General features: G+C 50.9%; 1 protein-coding gene across 1 annotated transcript in view; it reads right to left on the bottom strand.

The window, feature by feature from the left end:
* CCDC33 (coiled-coil domain containing 33) overlaps nt 1-17,267 on the bottom strand; it is a 122,829-nt gene that overhangs the window by 51,069 nt on the left and 54,493 nt on the right. Inside the window, exons 7-10 of the mRNA XM_037046905.1 lie at nt 17,093-17,213; nt 8,641-8,770; nt 7,869-8,002; nt 6,842-6,913 (exon numbers count right to left, since the gene is read on the bottom strand). Coding sequence (XP_036902800.1) covers nt 6,842-6,913; nt 7,869-8,002; nt 8,641-8,770; nt 17,093-17,213 — 457 coding nt within the window. The remainder of the gene's footprint in view (nt 1-6,841; nt 6,914-7,868; nt 8,003-8,640; nt 8,771-17,092; nt 17,214-17,267) is intronic.

Consider the following 17,267-nt stretch of genomic DNA (forward strand, 5'->3'; position numbering starts at 1 on the left):
CTGTGAATGTGATGTATAATAAAATCAGGGCCCAGCCCTAGCTGGTGTGGCTCAGTGGATTGAGCACTGGCCTGTGAACCAGAGGGTCACAGGTTTGATTCCCAGTCAGGGCACATGCCTGGATTGCAGGCCAGGACTTCAGTTGGGGGCATGTGAGAGGCAACCACACATTAATGTTTCTCTTCTTCTCTTTCTCCCACTTGCCTTTGCTCTATAAATAAATAAATAAATAAATAAATAAATAAATAAATAAATTCTTTAAAAAAATAAAATAAAATCAGGGTCCAGAATGATCTCAAGCCCAGACAAAGGGCTACGATGAAGACAGAATATCAGTTGTTGATAGTTCTGAGTTTGTCATTTTAACGTTCATAGATTTGATTGTCTTCTTTTTCTTAGATAAGTCCCTATAACATTTCATATAATAAGAGCTTGGTGATCATGAACTCCTTTAACTTGGCCTTATCTGGGAAGCACTTTATCTACGCTTCCATTCTAAATGCTAGCTTTGCTGGATAGAGGGTGCATGGTGGAGGGGAATAAAGGGGATAAGAAAAGGGAAAACTGTAATAGCATAATCAATAAAATACACTTTAAAAGAGAAGGTGGAATATATGGAAGGGAATCGTTGCCTCAGTTCAAAATAGAGCAGCAGAAGTTCAAGGTAAAGATGTGCTGCCTGACAGCGGCTCACATGCCAGACTGGACCCACAGGCTTCAAATGGACCCCTGCAGCCAAGGGGAGAACGTATTTGGAAGAAGGGCATAATGGTCTTATTCTATCCCCCAATGTTGACCCAGCCCCATGGTTTTGGGGGAACACTTAAGAAGAGCCTTGTGAAGAGGAAACAACCAAGAGGATGAGAAGCAGAAACCAAGCACAACAAAGATCAGTCAGAGGCAGGAGGGGCGGGCTGGAGATGACAAAACAACTCTGCAGGCAACAGTAGAGTTAATGTGGGCATGGGAGCTGCCTTCTCCGGAGCTGGCCTCAGGAAGGAAAAGGTAGGGTCACATGGAAGACAGAAGAAAGAGGCTTACAAGGGAGCTGACAGAGGCTAGAGAGGGCTTTCTGGGAGGTAATGAGCTCCCTGTAACAATAAGTAAGCAAGTGGAGTCTTTAGAACTATGTTTTGAAGGGAGTGTCAAATCCCTCCCTGAGGTAGGGAACATAGGGTGGGGAGTTGTGTGATAACCAAGAGACTGATTATTGTACTGAACAGTATTTGTCCCCAAGGCATGGAGCACTACTGGGAGAGGTTCAGGCACTGTGAAAAACGGGCAGGGGCCTCTTATGGTGCGATGGTGAGCCCTGCTCCCATATCTGTGAGCCAAGAGCCAGGCTGGCCCTAGAAAAGGGTGGCCTTTTGCCAGCTCCCTTTGGGTTAACTTGGGCCTGGAATCTGAGAGGGCAGAAGAAAGGGTATCTGTAAGCTGGGGGAGAGATAAACTGCTCCTGTTTTCTGCCATCTGGCCTGGGAGAGCGAGAGGACAGGCATAGTAGGGGATTGGGGTGGAAGGAAGACAGGCAGGGACGTTGTGAGGTTGTGAGAAGGGAAAGGGTCTCTTTCTCTGGACCCATCATTGTTTTTATGGTAGTGTTTTCAGAGCTGGAATCTTGGGATGGGGACAGAACCTTTCATGGGACAGGGCCAGAGAGGAGGCTGCTGCGCTGCCCTGGACCCCGGGCCTTCCCGGCAGCTGTGTGCGTGGGGAAGTAGAGGCAGGTTTGTGTTGGGGCTTCTCGGAGAACCAGCCTGTGGCTAGCATGTGTGCCTTTTGAAGAAACTCATAAAAATGCATCAAAGCTAGCACAGAAATAAATCAAAACCAGCATCCTATGTCCTGCTTCTCCCTCCACATTTGCTAAATAGCCACTTGTCCCCACTCTGGGTGGGTCTCCTGAGAGCATTTTGGTGGTTTGAATGAAAACACCAGCACAGCATGGTATCAAAGACCCACCTGCCCCTTTCTGTGAGGGGTACCAGAGGGGTCCAGACGGACTGTGGGAGTCACCTCTTCCCCTGGGGGTGCCAGCAGATTCCACCTCCTCCTTTTGTCAAATGTGCCCTCCCTGTACCAAACCCAAGGAAGCCAGTGGGTTTTAAATTATGCCCGCATCTCAGGGCTATGGGTTAAGGAAGGCGTGGCCACCCATCCAAGAGGCCCTGCCTCTGCCTGGTGCCCTGGCACCCTGCCTAGACAAGACTCTGGACCCCAAACCCCAGCCCTAAGAGGGGATGCACTGCAGAATAGCTAGAGGACTACATGGACTTGTCCCACCTCACAGGAGGCTTAGGCCAAAACAACGAGCACCTACTGTGTGCGTGTGAGGCTCCAGTTCACATGGCTAGGCCTAGGGAACCTGGTCCGTGTGGGCGTCACTTCAAAGAGGACATCTGCAGGCTGGAGGGCACCCAGGATGCTGGGGGATTTTGAAGCCAGTTCATTAAGAGAGAAGGCTGCTTAGCCTGGAGAAGCATACACTCTCAGGGGACCAGATCATACTCTTCAAAGAGAAGAGGCTAACATCAGAGAGGGAGTGGAGGAGACCAAAGGTTTATTTGTGTATGTGTGCATGGCGTAGCCATAGGCTCCGTGATTCTTAGAGCCCAGAGGACCTCCAAAACCAACCTCCACAGAATGTGCTACAAGGAGAAGTTTTCTGTGTATCTCTGTGTATTTATACACACACTCATTTATACACACTGCTCCAGCTTAAAGCAGATCACTCGAAGCAGCAGGCCCCATACAGAAGGAGGGAAAAAGCTTAACCTATCACCAACAGAACCAGCTTCAAGCACGACATCCCAAACCAGGAGACTACCCATTTGTGCTATTCTTGAAACCGCTGGCTTTGTTGCCTAGTCTGCCCACCAGCATGCTGGATGGCTGACTGTGCGCCAGTGTCCCTAAGACCGGTACATGAGGCTTGCTGGGGTTACACTGTAGCCCCAGAGGGCAGAGCCAAGAGCCTGGAGTAGAAGAAGGGCCCTGGGAGGCAGGGTGGGCTCAATGTGGGGGTGAGTGTTTCTATCAGTTGTAGCCACTGAGCCATGGGATGAGCTGCTTCTAGAGGCAGGGAGCTCCTGGTCACAGTAGAGCAAGAGGAGAGGCTGGGCTGACCACTCATAGTAGATGTCATCAAGGAAGTTCCTGTCCAGGGTGGGCTGTTGAGATACCTCTGTGGTCTCTGTCTATTTGGGAGTTCCACAGTGTTCTTGTCCCTAGAGCTCTGAGAATGAGCGACATGAAGACAGTGGGCACGGGGGAGACTGTGTTCCCCAAAATGCAAATTAACCAGGGTAGCCTGTGCTGTCCTGCTGAGGCTCCTGGGAAAAGAGGCTGAGTCCTCAAACAGAAGAACCCAAATAGGGCACGAGTATTTATTTTTCCTGAGGTGTTTCCTCTCAACAGCAGACCTGACCACGAGCATGGAGCTGTACCTAAGACAGAGTTGTCAGCCACAGGGACGAGGGGCTGCGAGGGGCCCAATACCACAAGTCCCCCTACAGCTGGAGCATCACAGTACTCTAAGACTGCCAGGCTTCAGGTGTGGCTTTGGGAGCTTTGAACAGTGTTTGATTTAAATGGTGGAAGATTCAATGTTTCTGGTCCCATGGGCTGGAATATGGATGAAAGCCAGGTACCTTCGACAGTAATCTGGCAGCCAGTACCTTGGGTGGAACAATAAGGTGGAAGGAACCTGGTCTCTCTGTTACAATAGCCACATTTACAGAGCCTGTGTGAGCACTCCCCGTCACTCGAATTGTTTGGTTTCATCAGACCTCTGATCAGGAGCCGACATCTGCTCTTGAACTGATTTGCTCATTGTCTAGTCCACATTCCCTGTGCTCTAACGATGTACGCTTAAGGAAGACAGGACCTTTTTTCTCATCCTCAGCGGAAGATCTATGAAACCAAGATGGTATCTGCTACCTAGCAGGTGCTCGGTAAGTGTTTGCAGCTGCATGGAGGACAATGGCGGGATGACAGTGAAGGCGATGGTGAGGGATAGAGCTGGAGACAGGTCTTCAGACTTAGCTGTAAGGCCATCTAACCTGCTCATCATCTCTTGACACTCTCCCTCCACTCTGTGGGGAGAAGGAAGCCAAAAGGGCTCAGCTGCTAGCGGAGAGCTGTGTTCAAGTCTGATGAACTTGAATTCCAGTCAGATGCATTCCATGTTGCTGGTCCCTCCCTTTCTTCACTGCAGTCCACAAGAGCAGCCCAAATTCTAGTCTTCCTCAAACACGTGTGGAGTAAAAAGTAAGTGGAAGGGAGCCGTGGCTGCAAGGAGCCTTAGGCCAAGTTCACCCACATTAGCACTTCACCCACAGGCCCCCAAATTGGACTTTGAGGTTCTAGAATCCAAGTGAGTCAGTTATTAGACAATTCTCAGATTGTTTCACCAAGAAATAGTATAGTCACAAAGAGATTTAGTTTCTGCGTGTGCCGATGAGACTGTGAAGATGTTTCAGTGTCAGTTTGTACACATGTATGAGCATGTATGTATGCATTAAGTGTGTGCTCCCTTGCAAAAGTGCATGTGTGTGCACATGTGCATGTTTATGCACACATGACTGTTGTGTGTGGGCATTTGAATGTCACCGTGTGAGTGTATATGTGTGAAACTGTGTGAATGAATTCTTGGCTGCAGAATTTGAATCTCCTCTAGTACTATTTTCCTGGTACACACCCAATCTTGATTCTTTTTTTCTTCCTTTCTTCTCAGAAATCCATTACTGAAAGGTTTTTGCCTGCCTCCAGGGGGAGGAGGGCTGGGGGAAGGGGAAGCTAAAATCACAAGGCCCAGATCAAAACACTCAGCAGCTCAATGAATTCACAGCGTTTTCCCGCATGACTTGGAGGGATAATTTAGTGAGGTCGCCAGCTGGAAGGAAAGGGATTAATTCTGCACTTAGCACAGCTCCGGTGAATAATTCATCACCAAGACCTTTGTACCCAGCCCCCGGGCAACTGGGGAAGAACCCTACCTACTTGCCTGTTGCCTGCCTGGGTCCCCGAGTGCTTACTTGGCACTCCTTTGGGTCCTCAGGACACACATGCCCCGGTGAAAGGGCAGGAGGCAGGGGGAGGTGAGGAGGAGGCGGACTGTGGCCATTGGCAGACTCTGGACCCTGAGAAGAGGACAGGGAGCATGGAGCTCCAATCTGGGTAATCTGTGACATTTTTTCCCAAAGACTCTCCTTCCCCTTTCTTGGGCCTTTTGCCGCTTCTGTGCGTCCACTCTTGGTACGTCCTGGATCCTGCATCTGGTTTGGCGTGTGCATGGGGGTGTCAGGTTGTTATCTTTCAAACTCTTCCACCAGGAATTAGAGGAAGCCCTAGAGGGCAATGCAGAACACTGCACAGCGAGGAGTGCTAATGTAATGGGAGGCCTGCGGGGAGACCCGTGCTGGCTGGTACATTCCTGGGTATACACCCCTTACCCCACACCACGGCATTCCCTGTGTCCTTCACAGGTAGGGTCACAGGACCAAGCAATATCCCAGAGCTGCTGGCTATTTTTCCTGGCGTGGGAAGCTGGCAGTCGTGGGCTGACCCAGACATAACACCTGCCATCATTTCCTGGGTTCTTACTTCTAAACTGCTCACATTCAGGGTCATACCTGTCTCACCACCACAGAGTGGACAGTGGGAAGATCTGCAAGGCGCACTGGAGCCCAGTGACCTGGATCCATCTGGGCTTGAAGCCCAGGGAAAGCTGGCCAGAGGCAGAGATCTCCTCTGTCAGCCAAGGCTCTGTCCTGGTACTTGCCACTTGGACCAGCCCAGCTGGAGCAGGTAGCATTCCAAGAGTCCACGTCCTGGTCCCCAGAAACTGTGAGCACGCTGAATNCACCACAGAGTGGACAGTGGGAAGATCTGCAAGGCGCACTGGAGCCCAGTGACCTGGATCCATCTGGGCTTGAAGCCCAGGGAAAGCTGGCGAGAGGCGGAGATCTCCTCTGTCAGCCAAGGCTCTGTCCTGGTACTTGCCACTTGGACCAGCCCAGCTGGAGCAGGTAGCATTCCAAGAGTCCACGTCCTGGTCCCCAGAAACTGTGAGCACGCTGAATTGCTGTGGCTGGCACAGTGTACCTTAAGATGGGGACGTTATCGGGGCAGATCTGACCTAGTCACACAAGCTGCTGTAAAAGCAAGTTTTCTCTGATTGCAGTCAAAGAGGAAGTCACAGTTGTGAAATGTGAGGGGGATTTAACAAGCTGCAGGCTTGAAGACGGAGGAGGCCACGTGAGAGAGAACGCGGGCAGCTTTCAGGAGCTGATAGCCAGCAAGGAAACAGAGACCTCAGTCCCACGACTGCCAGGAACTGGACTCTGATGACAACCTAAAGGAGCCTGGAGGCTCAGTCTTCCCATGGCCTCCAGAACGGAATGCAGCCCCGCCAACATCTGCGCTGGGTAGGACTGCCTATTACAGAAGTTGGAGCTCGTACAGGGGTGTTGTGTCTAGCTGCTAAGTTTGCAATAGTTGGTTATGCAGTGACAGAAGCTGATATCCTAGTTCACCCTTGTGGAACGTGGGTCCCAGTGAGCCAGGCGTGGCTGAGTCAGGTCAGAGGCTGACTTCCAGGTCTGGGCGGCCCTTTGCTCCAACTCTCCTCTTTCTAATCTATACTTTCTCCCTGGTTTTCTGGAGCCTCAAATCAGGCTCAGAAATTTCCATCCAAACATCAGCTCCATCTTCCCTGAAACCCCTGACCCCAGCCCTGAACAATGTCAGCAATTGTGAAGGAGGCTGGAACCTACTGAGGGGCTACAGGAGGTGGCACAAGGCTTCCAGGCCCTGATAGTGCCCTGACCTCCAGCCTTACCTCAGAGGAAAGCAGCTGAAAGGAGAGATCCACTGTGGGGGCCTCACCGGTTATGGTCTTCAGACTGGTGTCCTGGAAGGAAGAAGGGAGCGGTCAAAGCAAGCCAGCCAGGGCAGCCTCTGCCTCTGCTCCACCCTCTGTTTTAGATTACTCGGGAAGTGGCTGCTGAGTGCTACGCTCAGAGGGTCCGAGGGAGGCCGGAGCTGGGCTCCTTCCTTCCCCACCCTCCCCGCCTCTGTACATCCTTCCCAGCTCCACCTGACTGGCACCTTCAGGCTTGCCTGCTGGCAGAGTGGGGAAGCTCCCATTTGTGGAAGTCTGTTATGGCCATGTGGCCAGAAGGATTTTAGTGAAAAAGGTGGCATAGAAGTAGACGATGATGATAATAGTGTATTAATTCTTACTGGGAACTTAATCCTGTTCTAAGTGCTTTACAGGTATTTCCCAAATAAATCTTACAGCAAACTTATGGGGGGAAAAACCCCACTATTATTATAAACCCATTTTACTGACAAGGAAACTGAGGCACTGAGACTTTAAGTAATTTTTCCACAGTCATGTGAGCTGGTAAGTGGTGGAATGAGAATTTGGACCCGGGTAGTCTGGCTCTTGAGCTTGGGCTCTTGATTCTTGGCAAACAGAGGGATTGTATACAAGCATGTTCCCATTTTAGAGATGGATCTGAGGTTCAGAGAAGGCAAATAACTTGCCCCAGCTTCTACATTGAGGACTAGGGCAAGTCAGAATTTGAACTCAGGTCTGGTTGGTTAGAGGCCTGAGCTCTTGCTGCTACCCCATGGGGTATCCCTGTGCTTCTTCCTAAGTTGCTCTGGGGCAATTTCATGACTAGCCCAAGAGTAAGACTGACTTTTGGTATTCTGGGAACTCCTCACTGACAGTGGTCAGCTTCCATGGTGGGAGGGCCCTGCTGGAAGCTGCCGGAAAAGCCAGGTTTGCCGGTGAGGCAACGAGGAGCAGGATGGGGCAGTGTGGGACTGGGTGGACCTGCCCAAGGTCGGGGACTCACGGTGATGGGGAGCCTCTCCACTCGTAACCCATTTCGGCCTTTCCCTGTCAGCATCTTGCGGTACAAATGGCTGTTCAGTGGCAACATGGAGACACCCAGGGGCTTGCTGAGGGTCCACGACTCATCGGCTTTCACTGTGGGGACAGTGGGGCGGGGCTGGGTCAGCTGGGGCTCCCATGAAAGTCTCCACCCCAGGCTTCCCAGATTCCCACATCTTAGGCCCCACCTGGGCTCCATCCTTTGGTGCCCAACACTTAATTCTCCCATCCTTCGCCACCCACCTCCTGCCTTTGCTCGCACAAACATCCTCCTTCTTCTCTGCTCTTCAGGGCTTCCTCAGTTTAAGGCCAGTTCTAACCACATTCCTGTCTCCGGGTGTTTATATGGAGCTCCCTTGCCCCTCTTCTTTGAGGGCTTCAGTCTTACAGTGTGGACTGAAGACTGTGGATCAGCTGCTTTCTGAATCTATCTCCTCCTGACCCCCTAGGCTCTTTGCCCTGAAGCCTCCACCTCCACTCACCTCACTGATAGGTGCACGGGGAGGGATGGTGGTGAAATTAAAAACACATGGAGCCAGTATAGGAATAGGGGCCTTCCCCAAGAACTGCCATTTGAACAGGAAAGCAAGCCTGGCGTTCCCCTGCCTGTCTGCATGAACTGGGAGATTGCCCTGGAACCCACCCTCACAGGAGGCAGAGGCAGGAGGGACTGAAAGTCCTTTCAGACCTGCTCTGATGCACAGCTGCCCTGGCGCGGCACCAGGGCCACTTACTTGGAGTTAAGGGGTAGTACTCCAGCAGCAGGGCGGTGTCTTCTGAGAAGTTGGTGGCTCCATCTCGGCCTTGGAAGAGGAAGGACTGATTCCACAGGGGCAGCTCCGGGAATCCCCCAGGCGTGGACAGCTGAAACGAGAAGGTGGGAGCAGATGGTGGGGCCATAGGTTCTCCCCAAACAAGAGATGTCCAGATATTGGGTTGTGTGCATGTCTACAAGGTCTTTCTGGGAAAAGTCCAGCCATTACCAATATGATGAGAATGGTTCACGTGACACTGATGAAACTGGCAGCCAAGGAGGGTGGGCTGGGATGCACACGCTCAAATAATGACGATCTCACTCTACTAGTCAGTGGGGGTGGTAGATGCTGTGGAGTGAGCATGTGTACTGTGTGGCCGTCACATTTGAAATGACTGAGCTAATATAGCAATGAATCTGCATTAAATTTTGCATTAAGTTTGAACATTCCTCCGTGGAAACTATTCTGATGATTCAGAAGGCCACAGCTATGGGCAACTGGTGACTGGCAGCTTCATCACAACAACGTGCCCACTCACACATCACATCTCGTGCAGAGGTTTTTGACAAAACATGAAATCACCCATGGAACTCAGCCCCCCTACAGCTCAGATTTGGTACCCCACCACTCCTATTTTTTCCCACACTAAATCACCTTTGAAAGGAAAGAGATTTTAGGCTGTCAATGGGATTCAGGAAAATAGAACAGGGCAGCTCATGGCAATTAGGAGAACTGTGTGAGGTCCCAAGGTGCCTACTTTGAAGGAGACTGGGGTGTCATTGTTCTATGTACAATGTTTCTTGTATCTTGTATCTTCTTCAATAAATGTCTCTATTTTTCATAGCCCATAGCCGGGTGCTTTCTGGGTGGACCTTGCATATGTGTCACCAATGTTTGCCTCAGTTATAAAAGCAGCAATACTTAATGAATACATTTTGGAAAATACAGAAAAATAGAAAGATGGAAAAAAAACCCTAAATTCCTATACTAAAGACAACTGTTCATAAGACAGTACATTTTTCTAGTTTTTTTCCATGACTATTTTGTATATAATTGTTATTCTAACATCCTGCCTTTTTCATTTAACTTGAAAACCTAAACATGCCCGCAGTCAGTGTGGTACTTGTTTCCCGGGACCCTGGGGGCTGGGTGTTCTGTCACGTTCCGGTGCCCTGGTCGCTCCCTTCCTGTTTTTTTCCTATAATGACACTGCGTTGAACTTCTTTGTCACATATCTGTGTATCTCAAATGATTTCCTTAGTTCCCAAAATAGAAATCTGAGTTAAAGGAAACACATTTTAAGGCACCGGATTCATTGTGGGTAGACTGTTTTCCTAAAGAGTCGCACCCGTGAGGCCTGACCAGTGTGGCTCAGGGGGTTGGGTGCTGTCCTGAAAATCGAAAGGCTGCTGGTTTGATTCCTGGTCAGGGCACATGCCTGGGTTGTGGGCCAGGTCCCCAGCTGGTGGCACTCAAGAGGCAACTGATTTGCCCATTGGCGTTTCTCTCCCTTTCTTTCTCTCTCCCTTCCCCTCGCTCTAAAAATAAATAAATACAATCTTTAATTTAAAAAAAAAGAGTTGTACCAGTGTTTACACCCATGGCTGGTGGTGTCATAGAGGCCAAATTGGACACGACCCCTACATCACCAGCCCTTCTCTGTCCCACACAGGTTTCCCAGTCCCTTGCAGAGGCCATGACAGTTCTTCATCAGGCTTTCAGGGGACTAGACAACACATTAAGCCAGCAGCTGGCATATCATGTGAGTACTGTTTAAACAATGAAACAAGACAGCATTACTAATGGACTCCAAATAAAGGGCTGTATGAGACTTAAAATTTTTTAAAAATATATTTTATTGATTATGCTATTACAGTTGTCCCATTTTCCCCCTTTCACTCCTCTCCACCCTGCACACCCCCTCCCACTCACATTCCCCTCCTTTATTTCATATCCATGTGTCACACATATGAGTTCTTTGGCTTCTATATTCCCCATACTATTCTTAACCTTCCCCTGTCTATTTTCTACTTGTCTTCTATGCTACTTACTCTCTGTACCTTTCCTCCTTCTCCCCACCTCCCACTCCCCTGTTGATAACCCTCCATGTGATCTCCATTTCTGTGGTTCTGTTCCTGTTCTAGTTGTTTGCTTAGTTTGTTTTTGTTTTAGGTGTGGTTGCTAATAATTGTGAGTTTGCTGTCATTCTACTGTACATGTTTTTTATCTTCTTTTTCTTAGATAAGTCCCTTTAACATTTCATATAATAAGGGCTTGGTGATGATGAACTCCTTTAACTTGACCTTATCTGGGAAGCACTTTATCTGCCCTTTCATTCTAAATGATAGCTTTGCTGGATAGAGCAATCTTGGATGTAGGTCCTTGCCTTTCATGACTGGGAATACTTCTTTCCAGCCCCTTCTTGCCTGCAAGGTTCTTTTGAGAAATCAACTGACAGTCTGATGGGAACTCTTTTGTAGGTAACTGTCTTCTTATCTCTTGATGCCTCTAGGATTCTCTCCTTCATTTTAATCTTGGCTAATGTAATTATGATGTGCCTTGGTGTGTTCTTCCTTGGGTCCAAATTCTTTGGGACTCTCTGAGCCTCTTGGATTTCCTGGAAGTGTATTTCTTTTGCCAGACTGGGGAAGTTCTCCTTCATTATTTGTTCAGATAAGTTTTCCACTTGTTGCTCTTTCTCTTCCCCTTCTGGTACCCCTATAATTTGGATGTTGGAACGTTTAAAGATGTCCTGGAGGTTCCTAAGCCTCTCCTCAATTTTTTGAATTCTTGTTTCTTCATTCTTTTTTTGTTTGGTTGTTTCTTCCTTCAGGTCCACTCCATTGATCTGCGTCCCAGTTTCCTTCCCATCACTGTTAGTTTCCTGTGCATTTTCCTTCATTTCACTTAGTGTAGCCTTCATTTATTCATCCAATTTGCAACCAAAATCAACCAGTTCTGTGAGCATCCTGATCACCAGTATTTTGAACTGTGCATCTGATAGGTTGGCTATTTCTTGGTCACTTAGTTGTATTTTTTCTGGAGCTTTGATCTGTTCTTTCATTTGGGCCATTTTTTTTGTCTTGACATGCCTGTTATGTAGTGAGAGGCGGAGCCTTAGGTGTTCACCCAGCAGGGCAACCCACATGGCTGGGTCCTTTCTGCCCCATTTCAGTCACTTCCCCCACTTCCCACAAGCAAAGTAGGCCCTTCTGGTGCTGATTCCCCTGTGGGTGGGTTTGTGTACGTTCTAGGACCCTGTGAGTCTCTCCAAGGAGCTCTCCTGTGAGGCTGTGAGTGTCTCCCAGCACCTCAACCCCCACGGGTGTTTTCAATTGGTGTTTTGAGGCTTCATTTCCCGTGCCGGGACCCTGGGTTGTTTGGTCTGTCCTGCTCCCCAGTTTCTCCTGCTTTATCTGTGCACAAATGTGGGGCCACCTGGTTCCGCCAGCTACCTTGCGTGCCAAGCCCCTCCATAATCCGCTGCCTTGCTGGGTCCGGCAGCAACTGCTTTTTTTTGCTGTGACCCCTCTCTGCCTGACTCTGGCTGACTCTGCCCCTCCTACTGGTCTGGATGGACGTATCTACTTTTACTCCTTGGTTGTTGGACTTCCATATAGTTCAATTTTCTGTCAGTACTGGTTGTTTTGTTTCTAAATTTTTGTTGTTCTTTTTTTGGTTGTGCGAGGAGGCACAGTGTGTCTACCCACACCTCCATCTTGGCTGAAAGTCCTGTATGAGACTGTTGGGGGTGGTCGGAAAAGCCATTCTGTGGGAAGAGGGACCAGTAGAAGGCTCAGAAGGAAGATTGGCAGGGTGATGGAGAGGTCCCACCTTCTGGGTGGGAAAACAGCCCCCACAAAAATGTGGGAGTGGGACCAAGCACAGCTTGGGTGGAGGATGCCTGGAACAATGAGGGACTCCAGGTGGATGGGGTCTAGCTTCTGCGAAGGCCGGGAGGGGGAGAGTGTCAGCTCATAACCCCAGCAGGCAGTCCTGCACATCCCATCACAGGGAAGGGCTGGAGGTCATCTTTGCAGATTCTCCAAGTGGCTGTCTTGTCTGTGCCCCCAGCCACGGCTGTCAGCAACAGCGGCAGCTGCTCCCACCTCCCATTCCCCTGCGGGAATCAGTCATCACTCAAAAGGTCAGCACAAATGCACCACCGGCTCCAGGAGCTATCGATGCAGGACGGCAAAACCTCAGTGTGGGTCTATTGCCCCTGTGGTGGCAGGGCCCTGATGCCTGTCACACTAATGTGCCTGCTCCAGCTCTCCAAGGCCCAGCCTGAGACTCAGCTGTGTCTGCCCATCCCTACCCCTGGGGAGATGGGTTTTAGTCACTCTAGGGGCCTGCACACAGGGACAATGACTGGGGTAATGGGAGTGTCCTTGAGAGCAGGCTATAGCCACTTGGCCATTGGGCCAGGCCAGAGAAGCTGCTTCTGGGTTCTGTGGCCCTTGGGAGTGATGTTTCAGGATTGACCCTCAAGTCGTGCCCACCCCAAAGCTATCCCATTCTCCTGGGTGCCAGAGGAGCATCCACGTAGCCTGGACCATCTGCCAGACACTGACTGGGGCACTGAAGGACAGTGACTCAGTCTGCCCGCTGCCTATCTGTGGCTTCTACCCTGACAGAGGAGTCTTTAATGGACACTGACTGCCCTCTTTGTGGTCTGTTCACGTGTCCACATGAAGTCTAAAAAGCAAGAATGGTGTCTGACTGCCGAGTATGGACAGCTCCTTCCCTGAATGGTTTCCCAGGATGCATCCCCAGAAACGATCCCTTCAGACCTCGAACTGGGGAGGAAAGGTCAGCCTCTCTTGTGTGTGTAGCGGGCAGAAAGTGGGGCGGGGAGCGAGGAATGAAGGAAGGAAATGAGGCTAGAGCACCTTCAGAGTCTGGTGCCAGGACCCTGGTGCAGGTGCTGGTGGCACGTGTGAGGGGCTGGAGGGGAAGAGGAAACCAGTGTCCACAGGTGCTGACAGGAGAGACCATGGGCCATGGAATTAAGGGATTTTATTAATCTTCAGCAAAGCCATTAACCCCTAGCCACTAGGACCTGCCTTTCCTGGAGACGGACGGAGTCTTCATTACATGGCCCATGGTCCCTTCTTCCGTTTCTCAGGGCCCATCCTACCTACACCCACACCCGCTGCCGCCTGCTCTGCTCAGGCATGTGGTGGCCATCCTGGGAAAAGTAGCTGCCAAGAGCTGGTGCTGAGCGGGGCCTCGAGGGAGCTAGGATGCCTTGGCTTGGGGCCTGGGTCTGTCTCAACCTCAACCTTGCTGTGTGACCTTAGGTAAGTCCTCTTCCCTCTCTAGACCTCAGATTTGTCACTGTGCAATGTCTTAGGCTCCCTGCCTTGATAAGCTGTTGTGAGGGTTGTTGGAGACAACAGGTGTTTTGGTGTGAAGATGAAAGTTCAATTCAGTTGAACTCAACAAATGTGGACTGGAGGCTTCTCCATGCTATATGCCTCTGGGGTACTGCAGGGTATACAGGGGAGCTAGGATAAGAGCCTGCTCCCCTCTAGAGCTCATTGCCTTCCAAGGGGATAAGACACACCCCCCTCCATGATCCATGAAGAGGCCTAAGCAACTTGTGAGTTGTGGAAGCTAGGGTATCAGAGGGAAGACCATTCAGGCTCAGAGTACAGCAGAGGCAAAGACTGGGACAGAGAGAGGACCACGCAGGTGTGGAGAACAGCCAGTCACCCAGTGAGACTACAGAATGCCTGTGAGGAGTGGAGCAGCGAGCCAGGAGGCTGGAGGGAATGAGGCTGTGTATCTGGCTGACAGTGAGGGTTTTGTCCTGTTGATGACAGGGACAAGGGGTCCAGGGAAAGGGCCTAGCCCTAGGCAAGGGGTCACTGTGGCTGCTTCTCACCAGATGGATGTGAGGGGCTGAATGGAAGCTTTACCAAAGGCCAGCACTAGGGCAGGATCTGTGGGAATACAAGGAGGCCCATGAGAGCTTGGGTACAGACTGGCTGCGGGGGGCTGAGCCAGGACACGATGACACTGGGCACAGGCACCTCCTCTCACCACTGCTTGTGTTTCATCAGTCAGGAGCTCTGCAGGAGGCCAGGACAATAGGAGCAGCCTGTTGGCCAATGACCCCCCTCAAATGTGCTGGGTCCAGCAGACTCATCAGAGCTCAGGTTTTGCCATCATTACCAGGTACCAAGAGGGGTGAGCAGACACTGAGGGCCACCTACCTCTCAACCATTCCCCTCCTTCCTCCTAGCCGACAGAATGAACTTTGGGCCAGGTGGCCCCATTCTCCATACCTGCCTGCATTAGCTACTAGCACAGTGATGCCACATCCCTCCTCAGTTAATGGCTGAGAGAAATGTACGTGACCCAATTCTGACCAATGAGATGAGAGGGGTGGTCTGCCGGGGGCTACAAAGGAGGTTTCAAGTTCCTCACAAAAGCCCTCTTCCTCTGGTCTTAGTCATGTCTAGATGAGATGCTGGGGGCACATTTTGTCTGCACGAGTTGCTTGCCAGCTAAAGATGGCAATTCAGGCATGTTGGAAAGATCCTGAGTCCTTGGAGATACTGCTGAGCTGACACATTGACCAGTTCCGGCAGCATCCTATATGGGGGATCCTTGCGATGTGTGACAATAAATCTCCTTAGAATTTAAGTCCATGTGAGTTGGCGTTCCTGTTACTTGTAGCCAAATGCAACAAGGGCAATGGCCAGGCTGGCCCCACACAGGGCATTTGGTACCAGGGGAGGGGCAGCTCTGGAAGGGATGGAGCCCATTTAGCTTCCACTCTAGGCTTAGGCACTTTGCACAGGTTAGCCATTGCATTCTCCTAACAGTCCAATAGGTAAGAATCAGTAGATCTGGAGAAATTGAGCAGCTTGCCAATGGTCACACAGTAAGTCACAGAGCTGGAGTCCAGCCTCAAATCCCTGCCCATGGTGCTTTGGCATGGCAGGCAGCTGGTGGAAAAGCCCAGGGCTGCTGACAGGTGTCTCTTCCAGGTGGGGCTCTGCCCACTACCCTCCTTTCCACCTTGTAGCACAGAAGCTCGCCTCTCACTGCTGGCACCTGGGCATCTCTGTGCCGGTTGCTAGTGAGCTCTCACATGGCCCAACTGCTATGGTACTGGGCAGCCTTCAGCAAGTGTTCTGCCATGGTTGGACCTCTGGCCTTGAGTCCCATGCATGTAACAAGGACTGGGGGAAATTCTCTATGGTGAGGGTACCTCCCCCATCGAGACTAGTTAGGTAGCAAAGGCAGCCAGAGAGGGGCTGGGGGTAGGGTAGGGCTCACTCATTAAAGCAACCAGTGCCTCCTGCCCCTTGGGACTGCCTGCTGATCAGTTTATTATTTTCTGGGCAAATGCAGGGCCGTGTGTGAGATGACTCTGGGGAAATCAGGCCAAGGATTAGTTTGGTTTGAAGCCTCTGTCCCCAGGGTCCCCCTTAGTTCCACGCCTCCCCGCCACCATCACTCTTGTCCATGTCTGGGCCTTCTTCAAATGTCTTTGCCTTTAAATAAAGATTGGGGCTCTGAAGGGATGCCTTATCCTATATTTGCCACACCAGGCATGAACATTAGTGGGCAGACAACAGGAAGGACTTCCCAAGCACCCCTGCCTTCTTTAAGGCCCTTAGGAATTCCGGAACCATCATGTAGGACAAGCTCCTGCTGAAGTGAAGACCATGGGAAAAGGTGAATCTGGCCATTTGCCTGGACCCAGCCACCCTTTGGGTGCCCTTCCCTAACACACGCAGACATACTGGCCTGCTGGCCCTCTCTCCAACCCTGACCTGCATCCCCACCTCCACAACCGTGTTGCTGTTCCCAGTTTGCACCAAACTTCCGTACTAAAAACCCAAGTCCTGACCTGGCTGGTGAGGCTCAGTGGATTGAGTGCTGGCCTGAGAACCAAAGGGCTGCCGGTTCAATTCCCAGTCAGGGCACATGCCTGGGTTGCAGGCCAGCCCCCCAGTAAGGGGTGTGTGAGAGGCAACCACACATTGATGTTTCTCTCCCTCTCTTCTTCCCCCTCTCTCTAAAAACAAATAAATAAATTGGGGAACACTAATTCCCCATTCTCCCTGCCCCCCGTCCCTGGCAGCCGTCGTTTGACTTTCTGTCTTTCTGAATTTGCCTCCATGGAAGTGGAATTGCAATATTTGTCTTTTTCTGTCTCCTCTCTGATTTTTACAGCTCTGACAACCCCCCGGTTTGTCAATAGATTACACATCACCTTGTGCTGCTGTTTAACCTTTTCACCAGACTGGGAGCCCCTGTGGGTGCCTTCCCCACAGCACAGAGGGCCCATCCCTGGGCATGCAGTGGGACCGGTGGACAGCTACTTGACTGAGTGACCGACTGAATGAGTGTGTGGGTGAGTCACCAGAGGTCCGAACGGGTGAGAGAATGAAAGGGAAGGGAGCCATACCTGAGGGCACCCGTTCTGGGTGACCTGAGGAACATCAAAGTTGATCACGGATGGGATAGGGAAGGAGAGTGGGGTGATGGGCAGCCCTAGGGAGCCTGGGTCCTGGTTCATCTGACTGACCCTGGAAAGGCAAGGAGACAGGGGTAAGGGTAGGAGCATTTCAGGCGTCTAGCAT

This window comes from Sturnira hondurensis, unplaced genomic scaffold, assembly GCF_014824575.4.
Source record: "Sturnira hondurensis isolate 20B ecotype Veracruz unplaced genomic scaffold, ASM1482457v3 Scaffold0005329, whole genome shotgun sequence".
NCBI classification, from domain to species: domain Eukaryota; kingdom Metazoa; phylum Chordata; class Mammalia; order Chiroptera; family Phyllostomidae; genus Sturnira; species Sturnira hondurensis.